At 38.8% G+C, this 21,885-nt stretch overlaps 1 protein-coding gene across 4 annotated transcripts in view; it reads right to left on the bottom strand.

The window, feature by feature from the left end:
• Window positions 1-21,885, bottom strand: part of GRIA3 (glutamate ionotropic receptor AMPA type subunit 3) — a 311,313-nt gene that overhangs the window by 71,995 nt on the left and 217,433 nt on the right. For all 4 annotated transcript variants that reach the window (XM_063634906.1, XM_063634907.1, XM_055269444.2 and 1 more), the window contains 5 exons: window positions 21,014-21,181; window positions 16,728-16,832; window positions 16,307-16,414; window positions 14,916-15,122; window positions 1,561-1,937 (listed from right to left, as the gene is read on the bottom strand). In XM_063634906.1, coding sequence (XP_063490976.1) covers window positions 1,561-1,937; window positions 14,916-15,122; window positions 16,307-16,414; window positions 16,728-16,832; window positions 21,014-21,181 — 965 coding nt within the window. The remainder of the gene's footprint in view (window positions 1-1,560; window positions 1,938-14,915; window positions 15,123-16,306; window positions 16,415-16,727; window positions 16,833-21,013; window positions 21,182-21,885) is intronic.

The following is a 21,885-nucleotide window of genomic DNA, read 5'->3' as shown; positions in this document are numbered from 1 at the left end:
TCCGCCTCCCAGGTTCAAGTGATTCTCCTGCCTCAGCCTCTCATGTAGCTGGGATTACAGGTGCCCACCACCATGCCCTGCTAATTTTTTGTATTTTTAGTAGAGACGGGGTTTCACCGTGTTGGCCAGGCTGGTCTTGAAATCCTGACCTCAGGTGATCCACCTGCCTTGGCCTCCCAAAGTGCTGGGATAACAGGCATGAATCACCGCGCCCAGCCCAGCATAACATTTTTAAGGTTCATCCATGTTGTAGATGTGTCAGTAGTCTGTTCTTTTTAATTGGTGAATAGTATTCCACTATATAGATATATAATATTTTGTTTATTCACGAGTTGATGGACATTTGGGTTGTTTCTACTTCTTTAATATTATAAAGTTACTATGAACATTTGTGTATAACTTTTTGTGTGAATATGTTTTCCTTTCTCTTAGGTAAATAGCTAAGAATAGAATTGCTGTGTTATATTTTAAGTATATATCTTACTTGATAAGAAACTGCGAAGCTATTTTCCAATGTGGCTGTAGCATTTTGCATTCCCACTACTAGTGGATGAAAGTTCCAGTTGTTCTACATTGTCATCACACTTGGTATTGCCTATCTTTTTGATTGCAGCCATTCTAGAGGATGTATGGAAGCATCTCATTGTGGTTTTAATTTGCATTTCCCTAATGGCTAACAATGTTGAGTATCTTTTGTTGTGCTTATTAGCCATTTATATATCTTCTTTGGAGAAATGTCCATTCAAATCTTTTGTCCATTAAAAAAATTGGATTGTCTTCTTTTTATTGAGTTGTAAGAGGTGTTATATATTCTGGATACAAGTCCTTTATCAGACACATGATTTACTAATGTTTTCTCCCAGTCAGTTTTTTTTTCATTTTCTTAATATGTCTTTTTAAATGCAAGGTTTTGAATTTTGATGAAGTCCAGTTTATCAAATTTTTAATGGATTGTGCTTTTTATGTCTTATCTAAGAGCACTTTGTCCAAACCACGGTAAAACAGATATTCTCCTATGTTTCCTTTGAGAAGTTTTATAGTTTTAACTAGAAAACTTGGGTGGGATACTACAATGGATAGTTGTAGGCAGTCTGAGAGCAAAATGAAAAAGGGAGGGCGTTGAAAGGAGAAGGTAGGAGGGATTTAAAGAAGAGTTCTATGTTCTTTTAAATTTTGTCTCGATCCAATCTCTTTAGAAATGAGAAAACACTTTAGTACAATTAATTAGGAAACCATGTCTGTTTGATCTGATGAAGATTTAGTATTTACTTTATCTGAATAATATTAATATTAGTGGCAATGTTGCCTTTATCCAGAGTTCAAATGTTTGTTTTAATGTATATACGATACCATAGAAATGCATGAAAGACATTCAAAGCAACACCAATGACACACTCACTTCATGGACATAAGCAAACACAATGGCTTGATGATAATCTGTCATTTGATGGAATGTTAAATGAAAAAAATCTGGAGTTGAGATGGATGAATACCATATGTACATGAATGGAGTATGGCCATAAAATGCAATGAGGCATTGAGTATGCCACAAAAACAAACCTTGGAGAAATATCACATCCTTGCTGCATAAAGGCACCCAAGGAAAACCAAAGACTGTTAAATATTCCAAATTCATTTGGAGGATCAGGAGGACTTTGTGGGTCACGAGGTTCTTCATTGTTGTCTTCCAAGTGCCATTCATAAGGACTGAATCTGCTGACTAGGAAAAGAACTACACTGACTCCAATGTAAGCAAAGACAATGCACATCCAGATTTCATAAGCCAGGGGATCCAGAAATGAGAATACGCCTGGTTTTGATTTCTGAGGCTTCTTTATCATGATGGAGATGCCCAGGCTCATGAATGGCTTTGAAAAATCTATGACTTCTTCACGGACCAATGTTATAGTGAGTGGAGCAACAGCTATATCAGCTCTCTGAAAAAAAAGAAAAAAAGAAAACATATATGACTTTTAGAGACAGTCTTTTAATCAGTTATTTGTCACTTAATATACTTCTTTGGTGAAAATATCAAGTCCTAAATCTTTACAACCAATTGAATTGTCAGTGCTTAGGTTAGAAAAGTGGTAGCATTCAGTAGGTTCTAAAGTGCTTTAACTTGATGGTAAATTAAAGAAAGGGTGCTGGCCTTTTGTCTTCTCTGACACATTGGCTTAGAGCAACCGACTCTGCTTTCTTTTCCTAATAGTGTGTTTTTGCTACCTTATAATACAACTTGTACTGCCTTGTGACATGTCACTATTTAACTCTCATTTTCTTATTTTAATTTTCATGTTCTTATGTCTTATCTCCCTCACTTGACTGAAAATTCTTGTGGAGCAGGCACAATATCCTATACTTCTTATATCTGCTTCACTCGACACTATGAGGTGCCACACAGGGCCACAGCAGTTTAATTCTTAGGTGTTTGCTATCTTATGTTATTCTTGAATTTTTTGGGGAGTATATCTATTAAAACAGATTTTTTGAAGGCAGAGACTCAATCTTCTATTTTTGTATGTATCACTGCAACAGATTCTAAACTAAAGACGCTGTAGATGCCTAAAAAATAAGTTGTTGATTATTGTATATGACATATGCAAATATGAAAGAATTTTGCCTGGGCAATAACAAGGGTAAAACAGTTGTCAGAACACATATTAATTTATATAGTAAGCTATATTTTCTAGTGATAATATCAGTGTAGCACTCACATGTATTGAATCAATAAAATAAATGTCAGTAGTGCACTGCACAATTAACTCAGGCAAAGGCAGGCAACGTTTTTATATTAATCCCTTGAAAATAGGCACTAGGATTTTCTACATTTATTTCTTTTGTTTCCTGCAATTGTTCCTTTCCAACAGTAGTAAGTCTTAGTCTGAAGCCAGGCCTTAAAATGCACACAAAGAAAAATCCTTCTGACTAAGGAAAGGCTTTTGGATGGTATATCATATATGAAGTGAAAACACCAGTTTTGATCATTTTTTTCTATGTTCAGAACAGTTATGCCTCAATACCCCTACCAAAGGGCAGAGGTAGGCAAGTCTGATATAGAGTACATTTTCAAAGAAATGAAATTTTACTCCTTTGAATTATATATGATAAACCAGTTGAGGAATACTCCTTAATTAGTTTAAAGGGAAATGCAGATGATAAACAGCTAGCTAACATCTGTTGAGTGCTTATTCTATATGAGGCACTTTGCTAAGCACATTACACTTACTATGTCATTTAATTCTCACAGTAACCTTGATATTGGTACAATCACCATTCCCATGTTAGAGATGGAGAAACTAAAGCACAGAGAGTCTGGGATTAGAACCCTGGTCTTCAGATTCCAGAACCCAGTTGCTTAATGAACATAATGTTCTAACTCCATAGATACTTGCAGGTTTCTACTATACACTACTTTTATATGCAATTATCAACCTTAGCCAACCCCTCTTAGGTTCATTCCAATGCAAATTTGGGTCTTTATTCTGTGCCAAGCACTATTCTAGGTGCTAGGAATGAAGCAGTGAACAAGACAGACAAAACAGACAAAAATACTTACCTGCATGGAGGGCATCCTACATCCTTTACATCCTAGTGGAAGTTGCAGAAAGCATGGGTTTATTGAAGCCAACTGCCTACTGATCAAATCTACCTCGGAGGCTCACCACCTTTTCAAACTCATGATTTCTAAAATTAAACCCATCTATTCCCCCAAAAGTAGATTCTCCTCTGTGTCTATGGATGATGCTTATTTCAAACTTTTCCCAGTTCCTAATCCTTATCAGTCCTATCCTCTCTGCAGATGATCTTGCCTCTTTCTTTACTGAGAAGATGGAAGCCATTTGATATAAGCTCTATCATCTCAGTTCCCCCTCCCCCAACTTTGTCAGCATATTGCAGCATCTTTATACATTTCTTCTGTGTGTTTCCATCTCACAGAAAGTGACACTTTCTAAGATTTGATCAACTTATTCCATGCATTCTATATTTCTCTGTCGCTTCTTAAAACCCAGCTCTATCTACTATCTCTTTTACATCTTTAATTTTTCCCTTCTCCATTAATCTATTCCGGCGGTTCTTAAAGTATGGGCCCTGGATTAGCAGCAAAAGAGTCACCTGGGAACTTGTTAGAAATGCCAGTTCAACAGACACATGAAAAAATGCTCATCATTACCGGTCATCAGAGAAATGCAAATCAAAACCACAATGAGATACCATCTCACACCAGTTAGAATGGTGATTATTAGAAAGTCAGGAAACAACAGATGCTGGAGAGGATGTGGAGAAATAGGAACGCTTTTACACAGTTGTTGGGAGTGTAAATTAGTTCAACCATCGTAGAAGACAGTGTGTCAATTCCTCAAGGATCTAGAACTAGAAATACCATTTGACCCAGCGATCCCATTACTGGGTATATACCCAAAGGATTATAAATCATGCTACTATAAAGACACATGCACACGTATGTTTATTGTGGCACTGTTCATGGTAGCAAAGACTTGAAACCAACCCAAATGCCCATCAATGATAGACTGGATTAAGAAAATGTGGCACATATACACCATGGAATACTATGCATCCATAAAAAAGGATGAGTTCATGTCCTTTGCAGGAACATAGATGAAGCTGGAAACCATCATTCTCAGCAAACTATCAAAAGGACAGAAAACCAAACACCACATGTTCTCACTCAAAGGTGGGAGTTGAACAATGAGCACACATGGTCACAGGTGGGGGAACACCACACACTGGGGCCTGTTGGGGGTGGGGGGCTGGGGGAGGGATAGCATTAGGAAAAATACCTAACGTAACTGATGGGTTGATGGGTGCAGCAAACGAACATGGCACATGTATACCTATGTAACAACCTGCATGTTGTGCACATGTACCCTAGAACTTAAAGTATAATAATAATAAAAAAAAAGAAAACGAAAAAGAAAAAGAAATGCCAGTTCTCGGGCTCCACCCCAGATGTATGGCATGAGAAATTGTGGAGGCGTGAGACTCATGTGGCCTTCCAGTTTGTTGTAATGCTTGCTATAATTTGAAAATCATTGATCTATTTTATTCCCTTAAAATCATTTTCAGGTAATCCTATTTACTAACAAACAAAAATGAAACAGAAAACACTCCTCCCACCTTTTGATCCTGCTGCCTTCTTAACCACATTACATCTCTCCCTAACACCACCAGTATTATTGAAAAAATACAGCTTTACTGTCTTGATATCAACAACCACTTTCTCCTTATACCCCTGAGACTTAATTTCCAGCCCCTCCAAATTACTGAAATTGTTTCTTGAATTATATACTTGGCTACTAAATTAAAATATCTTCCTTCAGACATTAACTGCTTGTGTGACGCCATAAGCCTTTTGCACTATGTACGCACTTTCCTTAGCTCTCTGTTATGAAAGACTGCAGGTTCTCCTCCTACCTCTCTGAATGTTCCTTCTCTGACTTTCCTTCCTTCCTAGTTCTGCTCTCTCAATCAAGGTGCACCTTTGTACCCCAAGAGACTATTGAGAGTGCCTGTCTTAGGAGATAATCAATGAAGGTTTGTTCTTTAAGGTTCTGTCCTTCACTTTCATCCCTCAGTATTGTTACCTATGGTTTCAACTCTCATCTCATCGTGGCTAACTTCTGGATTTCCAGTTCCACGTTACTAACTAGAGGGGAGCCAAAGACAAATTTTCATCTATTTTACCCTTTTGCCTGAAGCTAGACCTGGTCATAGTAAAAAAGAGTACTGAGGAGAATGAGTTGGCCAGAAAGCTAGCAGAGTTTCTTTTTTTCTTTTTTTTGGCAGAGAGTCTGAATCAGTTAGAAAGAGTCTTGTCATGCCAAGAGAATTCACAGATAAAGCCACTTCCTCTCTTTGCCAACATGTCTGTCTCCTGCTCAGAGCATGCAAATACCCCTCTAGTATCATTTCTCACTTGATTTCATTTGAATTTAATTACTTAATTTAACCAGTATTTTTCATCTTTTAAGTCTAAAAGATAGTTCTAGGAGAAATTGTTACTTGTTTGTTTTAGAAAAAGGAAATAAGAAGGCATTCACATGAGAAAATTATTTTGGAATGAATTTAAGGAATTTGGGGTCTTTTCTAGAAGGTACAGAAAGGAGTTTGAGAATCTTGACCCCTTTAAAAAAACCCTATCTGGTAATTGAAACACCTACTACATGGTAAGCACCACTAAATACTAACAAGATGTGGCTAGATGGATAAAGCAGGACTTTTTGTTGTCTGATTCCCAGGAACATTCATCAAAAGAACAGATTCCCAAAGAAGGCCATTCCTAGTTTGAAGTACTTCTGAAATCACAAAAGACAACAGGAAGAATCATCTGCTTCCCTTAGGCACTTGCCTTTTTTTTCCTCAGCCTGGCATTTTTGTATTTTTTTTTTTCTGGATTGTTTCTTTCTGAGGAGATTTTTCAAAAAATGTGGAATTTGTCTATGTTTTGGAGGGTGCTCTCCCAATCAAGAATGGCATTAAATCTGTGCTCAGTTGTACCTCATTGATGTAGACCTGATTCCAAAAGGAGAATTCCCCATGATGAACCTTAAAAAATACCTATTACAGATGGAAAAAGGCAAAAGAATAGCAAAAAGCAGGTGGAAGAAGGCAGGTGGAAGAAGGCTCAAGGACAGCTTGAGGCAGAATCTGTAGCTCCCTTCCCTTCTATTGGTAGGAGACTTAGCAACTCTTCTCCTTTCTTGTATGTTTGGTAAGAAACCAAGCAGCAGAACTCATGTCAGCTCAGAGCCAGCCTTGGCAAAGCCCTTGCCCTCTATCACCACTATTCCCACAGGCAGTTTTTGGCCGCATGTAAGTTTTCTTTTGAAAAGTGTCTGTTCATGTCCTTTGCCCACTTTTTTATGGGGTTGCTTTTTGTACACCAAACCCCTGTAATATGCAATTTACTTATATTACAAACCTGCACATGTACCCCTGAACATAAAATAAATGTTAAAATAAGTTGTTGTGATAATTGGTTATTTCAAAGCATAGGACCTGCTTGGCATAATTTATGTGGGGCAATCATGTTATGGCAGTTCCAAGAGAGCTCAATAGGTATTTTGAACACTAGTTAGTTATATGCTCCACCCTGTAACTAACTAGCATCCAAAAATACCCATTGAGCTCTCCTGGGATTGCCACAGCAAGAAGGTAAAGGGAGAGGTCACTTTCAAGGCAACTTAAAGATTGAGGAGGCCCACACTGATGAAAAACTGAAAAAAGCAAGTCCTCAAATGGAATTCCTTTCCTAGTCTCTGCTCTTATGAAAGCCAGCTGTAGGCTGGGAGAGAGAGTGGTAAGAATTATGGATGGGGTTAGGGAGTAGGTGAAATTCTGACTCAACAATGAAGTGCCTCTCTTGGGGTGTCCTGAATCACTCCAGTGGCCAGTTGTCCTCAAGCCTTTGCTTGCACTGGTAATAGCAGTAGGCAAGTTATTTTCAGAAACCTAGGTGGGTAAGTGTGTGGTAGTGGTATGAGGGTGCTCCAATTGACAGACAAAATCAAGCAAATGGAAAGAGCACAGAGTAAGAGTTTGCTCGTGCTTTTGCTTGCATCTTGACTACTTAAAGGATTTTAATCAAGCAGCCTAAATGTGGCTGTGTGGGCTCAGTAAACACACTGAATTAGGTTTGAATTTTCCACTCACCAGTTGCAAACATGGAGCAAGTGCATTATTCGAGAGGATTTAGCTTGAGGGGATTTATAATCCTTTTCATAGGTGGGTTGCCAAAGTTGTAAATGTTATAAAACTTAAAAACCAACAAACTTATATGTGTAGGGCTGATGCACTTAAGAATCTGACAGGTTTTAGCCAGAGATGACACTGACTTTAAACTTAATTTTAAAAATTCTTTTTTTTATTATTATTATACTTTAGGTTTTAGGGTACATGTGCACAATGTGCAGGTTTGTTACATATGTATCCATGTGCCGTGTTGGTTTGCTGCACCCATTAACTCGTCATTTAGCATTAGGTATATCTCCTAATGCTGTCCCTCCCCCCTCCCCCCAACCCACAACAGTCCCCAGAGTGTGATGTTCCCCTTCCTGTGTCCATGAGTTCTCATTGTTCAATTCCCACCTACGAGTGAGAACACGCGGTGTTTGGTTTCTTGTCCTTGCGATAGTTTACTGAGAATGATGTTTTCCAGTTTCATCTATGTCCCTACAAAGGATATGAACTCCTCATTTTTTATGGCTGCATAGTATTCCATGGTGTATATGTGCCACATTTTCTTAATCCAGTCTATCGTTGTTGGACATTTGGGTTGGTTCCAAGTCTTTGCTATTGTGAATAGTGCCACAACAAACATATGTGTGCATGTGTCTTTATAGCAGCATGATTTATAGTCCTTAAAAATTCTTTGAGATTGCAAGCTTGTTATATCTTTAAGAATTTTCATCTGATTATCTGATACAAAACTTGTAACCCAACTTGAGACTACGAATGAGCAGGAGTTTGTCAGACACCATTTTAAAGCACTTTCTGAAAGCAAGGAAGGGGATAGGAGAGAGGAAGTAGACAATGTATTGATGTGTAGTCATAATGTACTATATGTTATCCAAGAGAAGAAGCAGACATGACCTGACCCTTTGTCCCTGTATCAACCACAAGGCTCTAGTTGCCTTCGGCAGACATTTCCTTTGGAAAGTTGATATGTGGGGCAGAATCAAGCTAGACAATAGGAAGATAATTGCTGTGTGCTGGGGGACAAGACTTAAACTGATTTATTGGCAGTACTCTATGGGATATTTACTGTCTGCAATTGATAAGATCTGGAGAAAAGAATGAGGCTTATTTAAATCTGTGCAACAACAAGCGGTGTTACAACAGAATATCCTAATTTCTTTATCCAGAACAGGTATTCCTGACTGGATCTATTGATTAGAGCTCCTTGTCCTTGGGGAGCTGAGAGAGTTAAAGACAATTTGAAGATAAAAAAGTGTCTCTGGAGCTGGATGAAGGCCTTGTGAGACTACGTTTAGCTGGAAATACTTTCCCCACTCTTTCTGCTTAGAATGGCATACTTCATGTGTCCTTAATGCTCCTTCCTGGAGTTTACATGCATCATTTGAAGGAGGGGGGACTTTTATCAAATCATCAGCCCTTCTGCCAAAGCCCAGTATAATCCCCTGAAGAATATCTGGCATCTGTTACTGGACCCTTGCTTCTCTGCCTTTTAGCTGGAAGGATAAATCGACTCTCTGCCTTTCTTAATGGAAAATGAATCCAGCTTAGGATAGTGACAACCTAAGAGATAGTTTCTTCTAGGCAGAGAAATGTCAGTGCAAATAGTATCTGTAAAGTTGCCGTGTGTCCTGGGAGCATGAAGGAGTCTGGGGACACCCAGGGAATATGACCTATAATTAACCATCCCTGCAACCCCATTACTACCCCTAGGCTCTCTGCTATCTTCTAAGTCAGAAGAAGCAATTTAAGCAGCAGCTTGTCAAGCCTTTCCCAAAGCAACCCCCCTCTTCTTTATCCTTAGTTGTAACTGCTAGGAACATAAGGAACATGGCAGTTGCCCACTGGGAGGTGTTCTGTTAATTGGGGCCTCAATTTCCTTTTAGCCTTTCTCCTGACTCTCTTTTTCTCTTAGATCATATCTCCTGTCTAAGGGCAGAACCCCCCAGCTGTCTATATTGGGTTTTCAAATATTTCAAGTGATAACTAGAAATGTGGATTACATTATCCTGGAGGCCATAAATAAGCAGGATGAGTATCGTGGATGAAAAAAAGCAAAATAAGTATCTTAGATGGAAAAGTTTATAATCCAACTAGATTGTAAGCCCCTTAGAGCAAGGTGGGGATGCTATATCTGATTGATACAACACCAATATTCCCATAATCTGACAAGTTTAGTGAACTGAGCCAGTGTGACCCAGTGGACAGAGCACTAGACCATGAGTCACAAAACCTGTGTTGCCAAGTTGTGGGATTTTGTGACTTTGTCCAATCCTGCTGCCACTCCTGTACCTGTGTCCTCTATCAGGCTTTGGATTCCTGATTACCTGAGGGGCAGTTCTGATGTCTGATCTTGGCTGGTCCCCATATGCATTTGTAAAAATGAATGGTAAGGTAGGATTAAGGATGTTTAAGAGCCCTGCTAGCAAAAAATGCTGTTTTTAAGTGCCCTCAAAACATATGGTATTTGGAAGCCATAAAAACTTGTGGTCTGTAAGCCATTTGATCTGGGACTGTTACCATGTAGTGGTGTTACAGACATCCAGCTCAAAATCAAAACTGCTAAAAGCAGGTGGACAGTTTCAAGTCCATAATGTTCTGAAGGGCTTACATAATGGGGCACATTGTGTCCTACTGAGGTTTGTTTCAAAAATAGCCTTCTTAGAGATACAAGGTGCCCCAACATCAACCTGATTTGAATTTCTTTAGAAAAAAACCTATTTATAAATCATCTGAAAAGAGGCTGATTGGCTTTTTTATTCTTTAGCAAATTTAATTCACTTTGACTCTTTCTTGAGACTTTATGACTGACGCTGAAATCTCCCTTGCAGAGCTTTCTTCATCTCTGATTTTTTTTATTCTTTCCACTCTGCTCTGTTTTACATACTAAAAGCATAAGAGAAATACCCTTAAGATAAAGCAGTGCCTATCTGTATAGGTTTCATGTTCACTGCAAGAAATATTTCCCTGTTCTCCATCTTTTTGCTCATTAAGAACTTAGAGAAATCATTAGGGGTTTTCTGCTCTTCTTTTTTTTAAAGCAACTTGCAAACCACAAGAGGCCAGGCCTGCCAGAAATGAAAGCCTGTGTTTTCATTTTTCTCCATTTCTGTCATTGATAGAGAAGTTGAAAACTTCCCAATGCCAAAAGACTAAAACTTCTAAATGAAGATGAAGACACATTTAGCTCATGAGATCATCCTCTTTAACAGAGAGCTTTTACTCCAAGCATGATAAGAATGTATATTTTTCATAGCCACAGGTTTTAGAGGAAAATGGAATTTGGCAGTCTTCTCCGATGGGTTGGTTTGCTGTAGTTCTCTGGAATCACCTCCTGTTATAAGCCCAGAAAGCATCAGAAAGTTGTTTTAGGCAGGGGAAGGAGAAGGACATTTCTGTAAGAGCCTCCCCGGCTATTGCTTTTGTCTTTAGTAGAAAGAACTAAAGGGAAAAGATGGGAAGGTTCCTATAGGAACATTTTTCCTATTCAGAAGTGGAGAGAAGGCATCTAAGTTGCTGAACAAATAAGGGACTCTAATACTCAAGCTCCCTCACTCACAAGTAGACAAACTGGAATGAGGAAGAGATATGTGGAGATTAAATGAGTGCAGTACAGAGAACATGCTGGAGGAGAAACCAAATCCAGTGAGAAAATTGGTCTTTCTCTGAACAATGCCAATAAATCTGCCTTGCTCTATGTTACTGTGTAATGTTTTCCTCAATGCCAGGAAAGCAGTGATCTATTTACAGAGAGTGACAGGAGAAATATGGTCATTCAGTTGTGATGGAGTGGTAGAGTTCACGGTATAGCTCAGATCGGATAACCTGGGCTAGTAGAAACTTACACCTTAGCCTGGGCTCGGTGACTCACACCTGTAATCCCAGTACTTTAGGAGGCCGAGGCAGGTAGATCACTTGAGGTCAGGAGTTTGAGACCAGCCTGGCCCACATGGTGAAACCCCATCTCTACTAAAAAATATTTTTAATATTAGCTGGGCATGGTGGCAGGTGCCTGTAGTCCCAGCTACTCAGGAACTTGAGGCAGGAGAATCGCTTGAACCTGGGAGGCGGAGGTTGCAGTGAGCCAAGATCATGCCACTGCACTCTAGCCTGGGTGACAGAGCAAGACTCTGTCTCAAAAATAAATAAATAATAAATAAAATTAAAAGACACTTATGCCTTAAATTTCTTTCCATGCTGCTGTTGCCAAACACTCTTCTCTCCAGAATCAACTAAGGCACCATAAGCCTTTCTAATAAATTTCAACTATCTTTCAGAATGGGATGGGCCTGAAACCACACTTTGGCTGTTGGGCAGATAATGTAATGGTTAAAAAGCATGTACTTCAGAGTCAAAGATCTGGGTTAAAGTTATTGTGTCACTGTTACAGTTTGAATATTTGTGTCCCCACGCCCCCCCCGCCCCCCAACCAAGTCATATGTTGAAATCCTAACCCCCAAGGTGATGGTATTAGGAAGTGGGGCTTTGGGAGGTGATTAGGTCATGGGAGTGAAGCCCTCATAAATGAAACTCATAGTGCCCTTATAAAAGAGGCCCAAGAGGGACCCCTTACCCTTTCCATCATGTGAGAACACAGGAAGAAGGTACCATCTATGAGCCTGAAAGTGGCCCTCACCAGACAATGAATCTCCCTTGATCTTGGACTTCCCAGCCTCCAGAACTGTGAAAAATAAATTCCCGTTGTTTATAAGTGACCCAGTTTATGGTGTTTTATTATAGCAGTACAAACAAAGATAGTCACTGTAAACTGTTTGGTCTTTGGCATGTGACTTCACCTCTCTAGGCTTCAATTTTCTCACATGTAGAAAGAGTTTAATAATGGCACCTTCCCCAGAGGCGTGTTGTGAGGATTAAATTACATAAAGTGTATAAAGCACTTAGTACGGTATCTGGCAGCCAGTAAATATGCAACAAATGGTAGCTAATAATAGTAGTAGTAGTAGTGGTAATAGTAGTAGTAGTAATAGAAATAGTAATGATATTACAAGATTATATCCCACCATGAACTCAATTTAATGAATATTGGCTTAGGAATTACTGTATGCCAGGCATTGATTCATTAAAGCAAAAAGTGAGCATTTACTATGTATCAGTTAATGTGCCAAGAGCAAGGGTGAGCTGTAAGCAAGACAAGACTTCCTGAAGCCTAAGTGTTGGGGAGGTGAGGAACAGGAAAGAGAAGAAAACCTTATCAACAACTTGGAAAGTAAAAGATTAGAGCCGTGTCAAGATGGTTCAGAGCTTCTCAGAGTCCTCAGAAATCATGACTGGGTGCTCTGACCCTTGTTCAGCCCTCTCTGCACTGGCGTTGGAAATTCTTCTCTTTCTTACTGCTGGATTCACTTGAATCTCATCTGCCACTTAGCCCTGCCCCAGTTCCCAGGACCAATCTTGACCCAAGACAGGAGATGATGGCTCCAGGCCCATAGGCAGGGGCTGAGGTTCAAGTTGCCTTGCTGTTCGTCTGACTAGAGGATGGTGCTCCAGTTTTTATATCTGGGGTCCAGTTTTGCTTTTGTTACCTTTCTGTGCCCTTATTTTTAGAAATGAGCTTCCGACTTTGTGGTTCCTCCCAAAGGCCTGTTCCAAGAACTTATTTAGTGACCCCAGTACTCTCATATGATTGGAGAGCTATACCTTATTCTTGCTGGTTTCCATCCCAAGCACTAGAGTCCTTCTCCTGAACCTCAGTCCAATAAATAAATAACCTGGTTGTTTGCTTCTTGCCAACTGGGGCTTCTCAGTATCTCCACCTCCTAGATTCCTCTGTCTTCCCCTTACTTAGTGTAGATATTGTCTAGACAGAGAGTTATTATTACAGGTAATCTTTGTTTGTTAGAACTAAACCTTTGCCACCACCTCCTGCACTTGGATTAGTTCTCTAGTGACTGGTTTACTGCATGGGCAGTTTTTCTGTCCAGTTCTGCTTATTTACATGTGCCTCATTAAGCTGCCCAAGATCTGACATTCACAATCAGAGGCCAAACCATTTAATACTAAGTGACCAAGGAGCTCTGAAGATACCACTGTACTTTTCTTAAAAGTCCTAATTGCCCATATTAATTCTTTTGCATTTGGACTATAGATAAGCCCCTGGCAGAGCCATTCTGTTCATTTTCCATTCATTAATTCAGCAAGGATTTATTGAACGTCTATGTTTCAGACTGTGTGATATTGAAATGAATCGGCTACATCTTCTGTCCTAGAGTTCATAGTCTAGTAGAGCAGTGGAACTTGTAAATGCATCATTACAATACAGACTTAGAAGTATTATGTGATTATGGAAAGGAAGGAAGCAAAAAGCAGGGGTACCTAACCCAGACTGCAGGCAAGTAGATGTGAATAGAGAAGGTTTTCTGAAACAAGTATCACTGCTGTGTTTCAGAGGACTAGTAGGTGGTATTAGCTGCTGAAGAGACAACAAAAGTACTTCCAAGCTTATACTAACTGAGAGCTCAGCGACTTCAGGGAACAACACTTACTTTTCTATAGCTGGAACATTGGGTGTGAGGGGGAAAGAGTACAGGATGAAGCTAGAGAGGTAGGCGGGTGCTAGATTATAAAGTGCCTTATTTGCCATGTGAAGGAATTTGAATTTCATCCTGCTTTTTAAAGTGGGAAATTACAGTAATGTGGAGATCTAATTTGCCAGGGTAAGAACAGACGCAGGGTAACAAGTTAAATGACTGATAGATGTTAAGAACCCTAATTAAGGTGACGATGGTCGGGGTGAAGAGTGTGTCTAGATTTGAGAGATTTAAAAGTAGAATTCATAGGACATGGTGACTGACTAGATAAGAGGGGAACAATGAGGAAAGATGATGAGGTTGCTTAGGCAAAGTTGCTTAGGCAACTATGTGGGTGGTAATTCTGCTGCCTGAGCTAGAGAGCACAGAAGGAACAGATTTTAAATAGAGGGCAGGCTGTGCTTAATGTTGCCAAATAAAATCCCCCAATTCTATTCTCCTTTTAGTAAAATAATCCTGTTGTCCAAAGGATACTACTGACAACCTACCTTTACAGAGCGCAACTGTAGAAGAATATATTTTTCTTGTAGACTATATGTAAACTATACAATTGGATAAATACTGCACTTGAAAATTAAATCCTCTCTCTTCTTTGTTAATTGGAAAGCACAGAGTAAATGAATTGGAAAGCACAGAGAATTGGAAAAAACTCACCCCATAGACAAGTTCCCCAACCATGCCGTTCCATATTTTAGTCTCCGGATCCCTTGCACCATATTTCCCATCACCAACGATGGACAATTTGTATTTGATCCTTACATGTTTGGCTATTTCATAGGCTAGGTCTACACAATAGCCTTCATATCGTTCATTTCCTTCCAGTTGCTCATGATTCTTCTTGTACATTACATATGGTGATTCCTTTGGGACCAGAAGCAAGATAAAAGGATTACTCCTATACATTTTTCTAAGAGGAGATGAATGCAATAATTTTTCCCCTCTGTGACTATTGAGGTTTGGCATGTGAAAAAGGCCTTTAAATTGTTACTTAGTAAACAGAAGAGCCTTAATTGAGTGTTCATTGGGTCACTTTTTTTTTTTTTTGGTAGGGGGAGTCCTTAACTGATAATTTAAGGAAGCAGAGAAGGATTTCAGTTCTTTTTGAGAGTTTGAAAGATGGCCCAGTTTTCACCTATCAAGTCTTTGATTTCATCAAATTTGGCAGACTTAGTTACATGATGGTGAAGTGCCTTTGATTTCTCAAGATTTATTATGTAGGAATCGTAGGTAGTTGAGGCAAAGCCCTGGGGAAGCATTGTGATCCTTGTGAGGTCAGGGTCCGTGGCATTTACATTTTTATATCTCCAGGGCCTAGTATAGTACTTCAGACAAAGGGAGTATTTGGTATGTATGCTTAGATGAAAGGCAAACTTCAGCCTAGTCTCCATTCAGTTAGTCATACTTTCACACCTAGAGATGTATTTGTTTTTAACCCAGGTTTGTACTTCATTCAGTAAAAACAAACCAGCTTTTAGAAAAGTGTTTTAAAACTAAATGAGAATACCATCTCACATTTTAAGTGCTTTGAGTTTTGTAGAAAACTTCTTCATGTAGTGAATTGTGCCTTGAAACGGGCTTATGACATGGGTAGGTGATTATTATTATACCCCTTTCATAAATGGAGAAACAACAACTTGAGGCTCAGAGAAGTTGTGACTTGCACAGTTTTACAGGTTAGTGGTAGACCTAATTTTAGAATCCTAATGTACTCTCTCCTCCACACAATGCTGCTTCCCCCACAATGAAGAATTAGGTTTCAAGTCCAGATGAAGCATCAGTCCTATGGGGGCGGGCATGGAGGTGGGGAGAAAGAGGAAAATGATAATCTAAAACTGTTCTAAATTCCTGTTCTTTTTCTTTCTTTCTTTTTGTTAAATGACATTCTGTTCATCATCGTGGCAAGATACTTTGAGAGTTTCCTGAGCTTCCCTGTTGGAAGTTTTTACTGTTTGAACTTGAGGTCTTTTCTACTGGTGGAAAAATACTTTTCAGAAAACAGATGTCTTGCTGGACAGAAAGCCCACCTACCTTCTGTTCACACTTACCAGAATGGTAGTCACTACTATGGTCCGATTCTCTGAGGATGCACTGTCATTGCTGATTTGCTGATCTGAGAAAGGCACAAACCTTTCATACTCATTCCAGTAGCCAGCCTAGAAAGAGAAGACATTTGACCTGGATGCCTATTTTTCCCTCAAAAAAGTACTGCATGAAATTCAAGTGCTGTTGTGGAACAAAACTTTCTTGAGCTCTATAAGGATTGACATCCTGTCTCCGCGTGTCTTGTAATTCCCATCAGGACCCCCAACACTGACACATAGGTGTGCTATTCCTTCATCCTGGAGGTGCCCATCTCCCACTCATCCTTACTGATATTTTGTAAAATAATAATACTTATTTTCTTACATCCAAATGCTGTCCTCTTTCAAGAGCCCTTTTCTTTAAATGTCTGTTTTGGTTACTTACTTTTCGAGAGCCACTGACTTTCATTTCATACACATCGATGGTATAATTTGTCCTACGTCCATAAGTGTCAAATTGGATATTTCCAGTCATTCCTTGTACTTGCACCTGGTAGAAAGAGAAAATTTAAAATTTAAAAATAGCACGGCATTGTTGCCTTCTAAGTCTCTGGGATGAGGTCTACTGACAGATCTTGGAATCTTGAAGAATTATTATTGCAAGTCATTGAGCTCTATCCACCAGATCAAGTCTGTACAAGATCTTCATTTCCTCCACAGTATTTTCTTGGCATGCCTTTTAGTTTTGAAGCATTGAGTAGGTGTAAGATGCTGTTACTTATATAATATAATGAGGGCTCTACCGCCACTTTTTCAAGGACCTGAAATTTCCACTAGCCCCTTCCTAAAAATACTCTGCAGCCTACCCCCTTAACTAGGGTAATGTATTCTAAACTGAGTTCCTTGGGGGCCATGGCTGTGTCTTATCTTAATATTTCCCATATCTGAACATAATCTGGTTTCAGTAGCATGGGCACTGTTACACCTGGACTCATATTGTAGCTTCAATTATTAACTGAATGACCTTCGGCATGTTCTTAATGCTTTTTTACCCCAGTGTCTTAATCTGTAAGATTGAAAATCCTAGTAGTATCTATCTTTCAGAGTTATTGGGAAGATTAGAGAAGATATATATACACACACACACGCATATATATGTAATGTTTAGAAGAGTATGTGGCATCTATTAAGCATCAGAATACATGCTAGGTATATTAATTATTATTAACCAAAATGGATTTAGTTCTGTTTCTTGAGAGGGTTACACATTTACCAGCTACTACGGTGACAGGGATGAGCTTTCCTTCTTATTTAACCTACACTCAGCTACAGACGGGTAACAGACAAGAGAGCTAAGCCATGGAGGGATAATCCAAAGACTGATGAAATTTATTAAGCCTAAGGGGTCAGGAGTATGGAGCACTAGACAAGAAATGTAGAAGTACTGGAAGCCAGAACACTTGTTTGGGATGCCAAATGCCGATTTCATGTGTGGAACAATTTTTCCTGGGCCTGGGCTCAGTATTATGAATTAGCAAGAGGCCATCTCTTCTAGGTAGATAGATTCTTTACCTATTTTACAGTGCAGGGACACTGGATGAAATACCCTCTACAAATATAAGTAATTGTTGTTAACCACTTGCATTACTCATCTGGCAAGTAAAGGTCAAAGACTTTGCTTCAAAGAGAAAGAATATATCTAATTTTCCTAGTATGAAAGAATGGAATTGTTTTTCATCACTTATGGAAAATGACAAGCTGTCAAACAAGTCAGAGGTGGCAGTGGGTTTGTGTTGCAGAAAGAAAAATATTGTCAAATATTAGGGAACATTTTTTAAAGAGAAAGGGGCTTGTTCACCACCAGTAGGAGACTGTGGAATTCCTGTTGAAAGGAAAATGCTCCAATCTGATGAACTGAAAACAAGATGATTGTCCAACTGATCCAACAAACCTAAGCCCTATTGTTAGCTTAGGCTTGCAGAGAAGGTGGCATCACACTTCTAGTTAGAGAAAAGACCTTTGTTGAGATAGAAATTACTTATCCAGTGGGATGAGACTGATACATAATGTGAGCACGAAGGGCTCTTTATACTCTATTTTGAGCATTGAATTCTGATAGAAGAGTTAGACAGGGCAGAGACAAGGGCAATAGGAACTTATTAAGGAAAGCCTTCATTAGTGAAAATAGCTAGGGCTTTAAGTCTCATTAAGAGTTGTCTATTTCTAAAGACCCAACCTATTTGAATATGATATATGAACTGGAGAATAGTCAAGGCATAGTCCAACAGATTCCAGACCCATGATTTGAACGTTTGGTGACCAGAGTGGAATTGGACTACCACCCAGAGAAATCTATTTTTAAGGATGTGGTCCAGTATTGAATGTTAGTGACAGTTTCCCAGCATCCCATCTGGGATCCCTTCTTTAATTCATAGCATCCTGTGCAAGACTTAGACATAACATTTTTATAATCTATGTATTTCTGACTTTCCTACTGGATTAGGAGCATCTTGAGATGAGAGACATTTTTTTACCTCTGTTCTCAGCAACTAATATTGTGCCTGGGATAGAGCAGATCCTTAATAAATGTTGACTGAACAAGTCTCAATGACTTAGAATCTGTGACAGATATGTCAGTAGACTGTGCTGGGCTGATCTTTGCATTATTTGCAGATTGTGAGGAGAATGATTACCCAATTTGCAAGTGGCTTTAAGATATTTTAAAGCATTTGTTTACATATTAACAATTTAAATGTGAGCACTCCTCATCTTATTTCATGCTTGCATACTAATATGGAGCCTGATACATAGTCATGGGTGCTCAATAAATATTTACTGAATGAATGTTGTGCTTATTTATTCATTAAAACAGGCCCCTTAGGAGCCTCTGCCAGGCATTGATTTTGTTTGCCAGATTTCTTTTGAAGGAAGAGAATAATTTATTGAGAAACAACTATGTGCTAGTCACAATGAGGGATGCTTTACATTATGCAGTCTCAATTTTAATTAATTTAAATAAAATGGGATTTCTTTTAATGTAGTAAAACATTTAGTACTTCAGACTAGCCTCCCTTACAGTCCCTCTGAGTAGAGCAGTTTTACTGAGGCACTGTCTACTTTTGGAAAAAATAGATGCCTTCCAGCCTCTCTGGAGCAATAGAGATTGTCCTATGGAAAGGTAATGTATTGTTTTGGTTGAGTATCTGGTCATTAGGGCCTGGGGAGGAAGGTTACCTGGCTTATAACTTGAGCTTTATCAGTGAGGTAGACATGCAGAAACTTTTCTGTGCAGTAGTATGATCAATCTATTTTTTTTCTTAGCCCAATTGGTATCTTATCCTTCATTCTGATAGCCAGTTTTCTATTTGGGAAGGTAGTTATTTGTGTCATGAATAGGGAGTCAATTAGAGATGCTGGCTCTTGCCCCTTGAGGTTTTGTTGATGAAAACTCCTTTTGATTCACTCTGAGGGAGTTTTATATTTCACTCATCATTATGTTTCACCTGACAATACAAATCTTGTAACTGCTATGAAGGTTGAATTTAATTAACTGCTCTTCAAAATTGTACAGTGCTACCTCCATAAAACTACACTTAGGGCATTTGTTAAGGAACTGACATAATGACATAAAAATCTGCATGATGGGAGAATGAGTCATATCTCTTTCTTGAAGAGAGACACAAGGGCTACTAACCCCTTTTGATTGAATGCTTCCAACTTGGCAAATTTAAGGCATCAATAAGACAGCCAGCTACACAAAATGATGTATGTTATGAGGCCGTTACAAGTTCTTCCTTGCTGGGTTGCACACAGAATTATCTTATCTTTGCCCATCTCTTTGTTGATTTGGATGTCCCAAACATCAGGATAACTAAATAAGTAGAAATAAGAGATTCTTGTACTCTTGAAAGCTCATTTTAATACATGCAGGCACATGTGGCATAAAGCAAAATATTCAGGACAGAGCTCCTGCTGGGAAAACTGCAATGAATGGGTGATGCTACTTCTGGTACAAATAACGAAATCTGTTCAAAGGACATTGCTTGAAGCCTTAAATGATCTCCTATCCAGCAAATACTAAAAACAAGTGACCTATTTGACTGTCTATCCATTGATTCCTTTTACTTTTCTTTAGGCTTTTTCTTTGCAGCATTAGGCAAAAGCTTCTTAAGTAGGCCTAGAAATGTATCATGTTCCTGCATTTCATCCTGTAGAATAGCATGAATGTTCTTTTTGACAACAGAAATACTATCACAATGGCTAAGTTCCACAGCCTGTCTAGGCTAATCATTTGTCTGATGAGCCAGAGGATGCTGTCCTTTGTAATGTCTATCTTGAAGTTAGGAACATCTTATAAAATATCCTAATCTCCCTAAAGAATGTCATATGTTTGAAAGGTTTGAATTTTTTGAAGCTATTTATATATTCAATCGGTAACTTTTGAGAGTACTAAGTTTCATTTACTAGCCACAGTATAGTGCATAACCAAAAATTCATTTGCCCTAAATTTCTCTCTTTTTTTTTTCAAGCTTCAAGAAACGACCTCCAACTTTTAGATTTCTAGATTTGGATGATTTATAGAAATGGCTATACTTATCCTCTTTGCATACTCTGAGATTCTACATAATCTGGTCCTATTCCTTTTAGTATGTCTTCTCTCAAGATTAAGGTCTCATCTTTTTTATGTCTTTATAAGTTTCTTCCACCCCAGTAACCCATTGTGGTCTTTACCATTTTCAGAGCTCTCTCAATATCAATTCCTTGACTCCAGGGCACAGCAGGATTTGCTAAGCAGTCTCCAGCACTTCCTCTCCGGGACACATCCACTCGCTGCCTCCTCAGGTAGCGGAAAGCTTCTGCTATGACCAGTATTGCGTCGTGTGTCAATGCAGATGTATACTGAAATAGATGCATGAAAAGCAAGATATCATGATAAATGATACCCTCAAAATTTGCCTTGTTTCTTATAATTTTCGTTCATTTCTACCTATTGTTCTATGCAGTCACCTCCCTAATTATTTAAGAGATCTCTCTGGGCAAGCCTGAATTTGATTCATTCTACAATGGTACTTCTTACCTCATGTGGGCATGTGTTAACGATTATTACAATCAAATGTCTCAAGAAAATCTCTCTCTTGCTCTCAATTCTGTTTCTTTTTTATACTGAGTGAGTGACTACCAAAAGGCTGGGTCCTTTATAGAGGAAGAAATATGTGTGAAGTTAAAGGATGGCATGTATAGACTGGAGAGGAAACACCATATCCTAAAGCAAGACTGGGTTACTGCTGTTTGTAATAGAAAATTGAGATCCGGTGTTTACTTAGGGGAAAATGGAAATAGCTAAGTTAGACAGCTTGAAATTAATTTGGAGAAGAACATTAATCATTTCTGTCTGGACCATGTTTCTGGCGAGCTAGGACTTCTGGCCAGCAATAAATGAGTTTTTGTTTCCTGGGGGTAGCAAAAACCAAAGCTGTTTTTCAATTGTAGAAAATTTCAATTATTATTGAGTTTTAATTCTGATAATGTTGACAATTCATAGGCAATACTTCATGATGCCACCTCTTGCAGGCAAGAACATTTTCTATTCCTTGGATATATTG

Source organism: Symphalangus syndactylus, chromosome X (assembly GCF_028878055.3).
Source record: "Symphalangus syndactylus isolate Jambi chromosome X, NHGRI_mSymSyn1-v2.1_pri, whole genome shotgun sequence".
NCBI lineage: Eukaryota > Metazoa > Chordata > Mammalia > Primates > Hylobatidae > Symphalangus > Symphalangus syndactylus.
The sequence above is the reverse complement of the archived record's forward strand: the minus strand, read 5'-3'. Positions and strand labels throughout refer to the sequence as shown.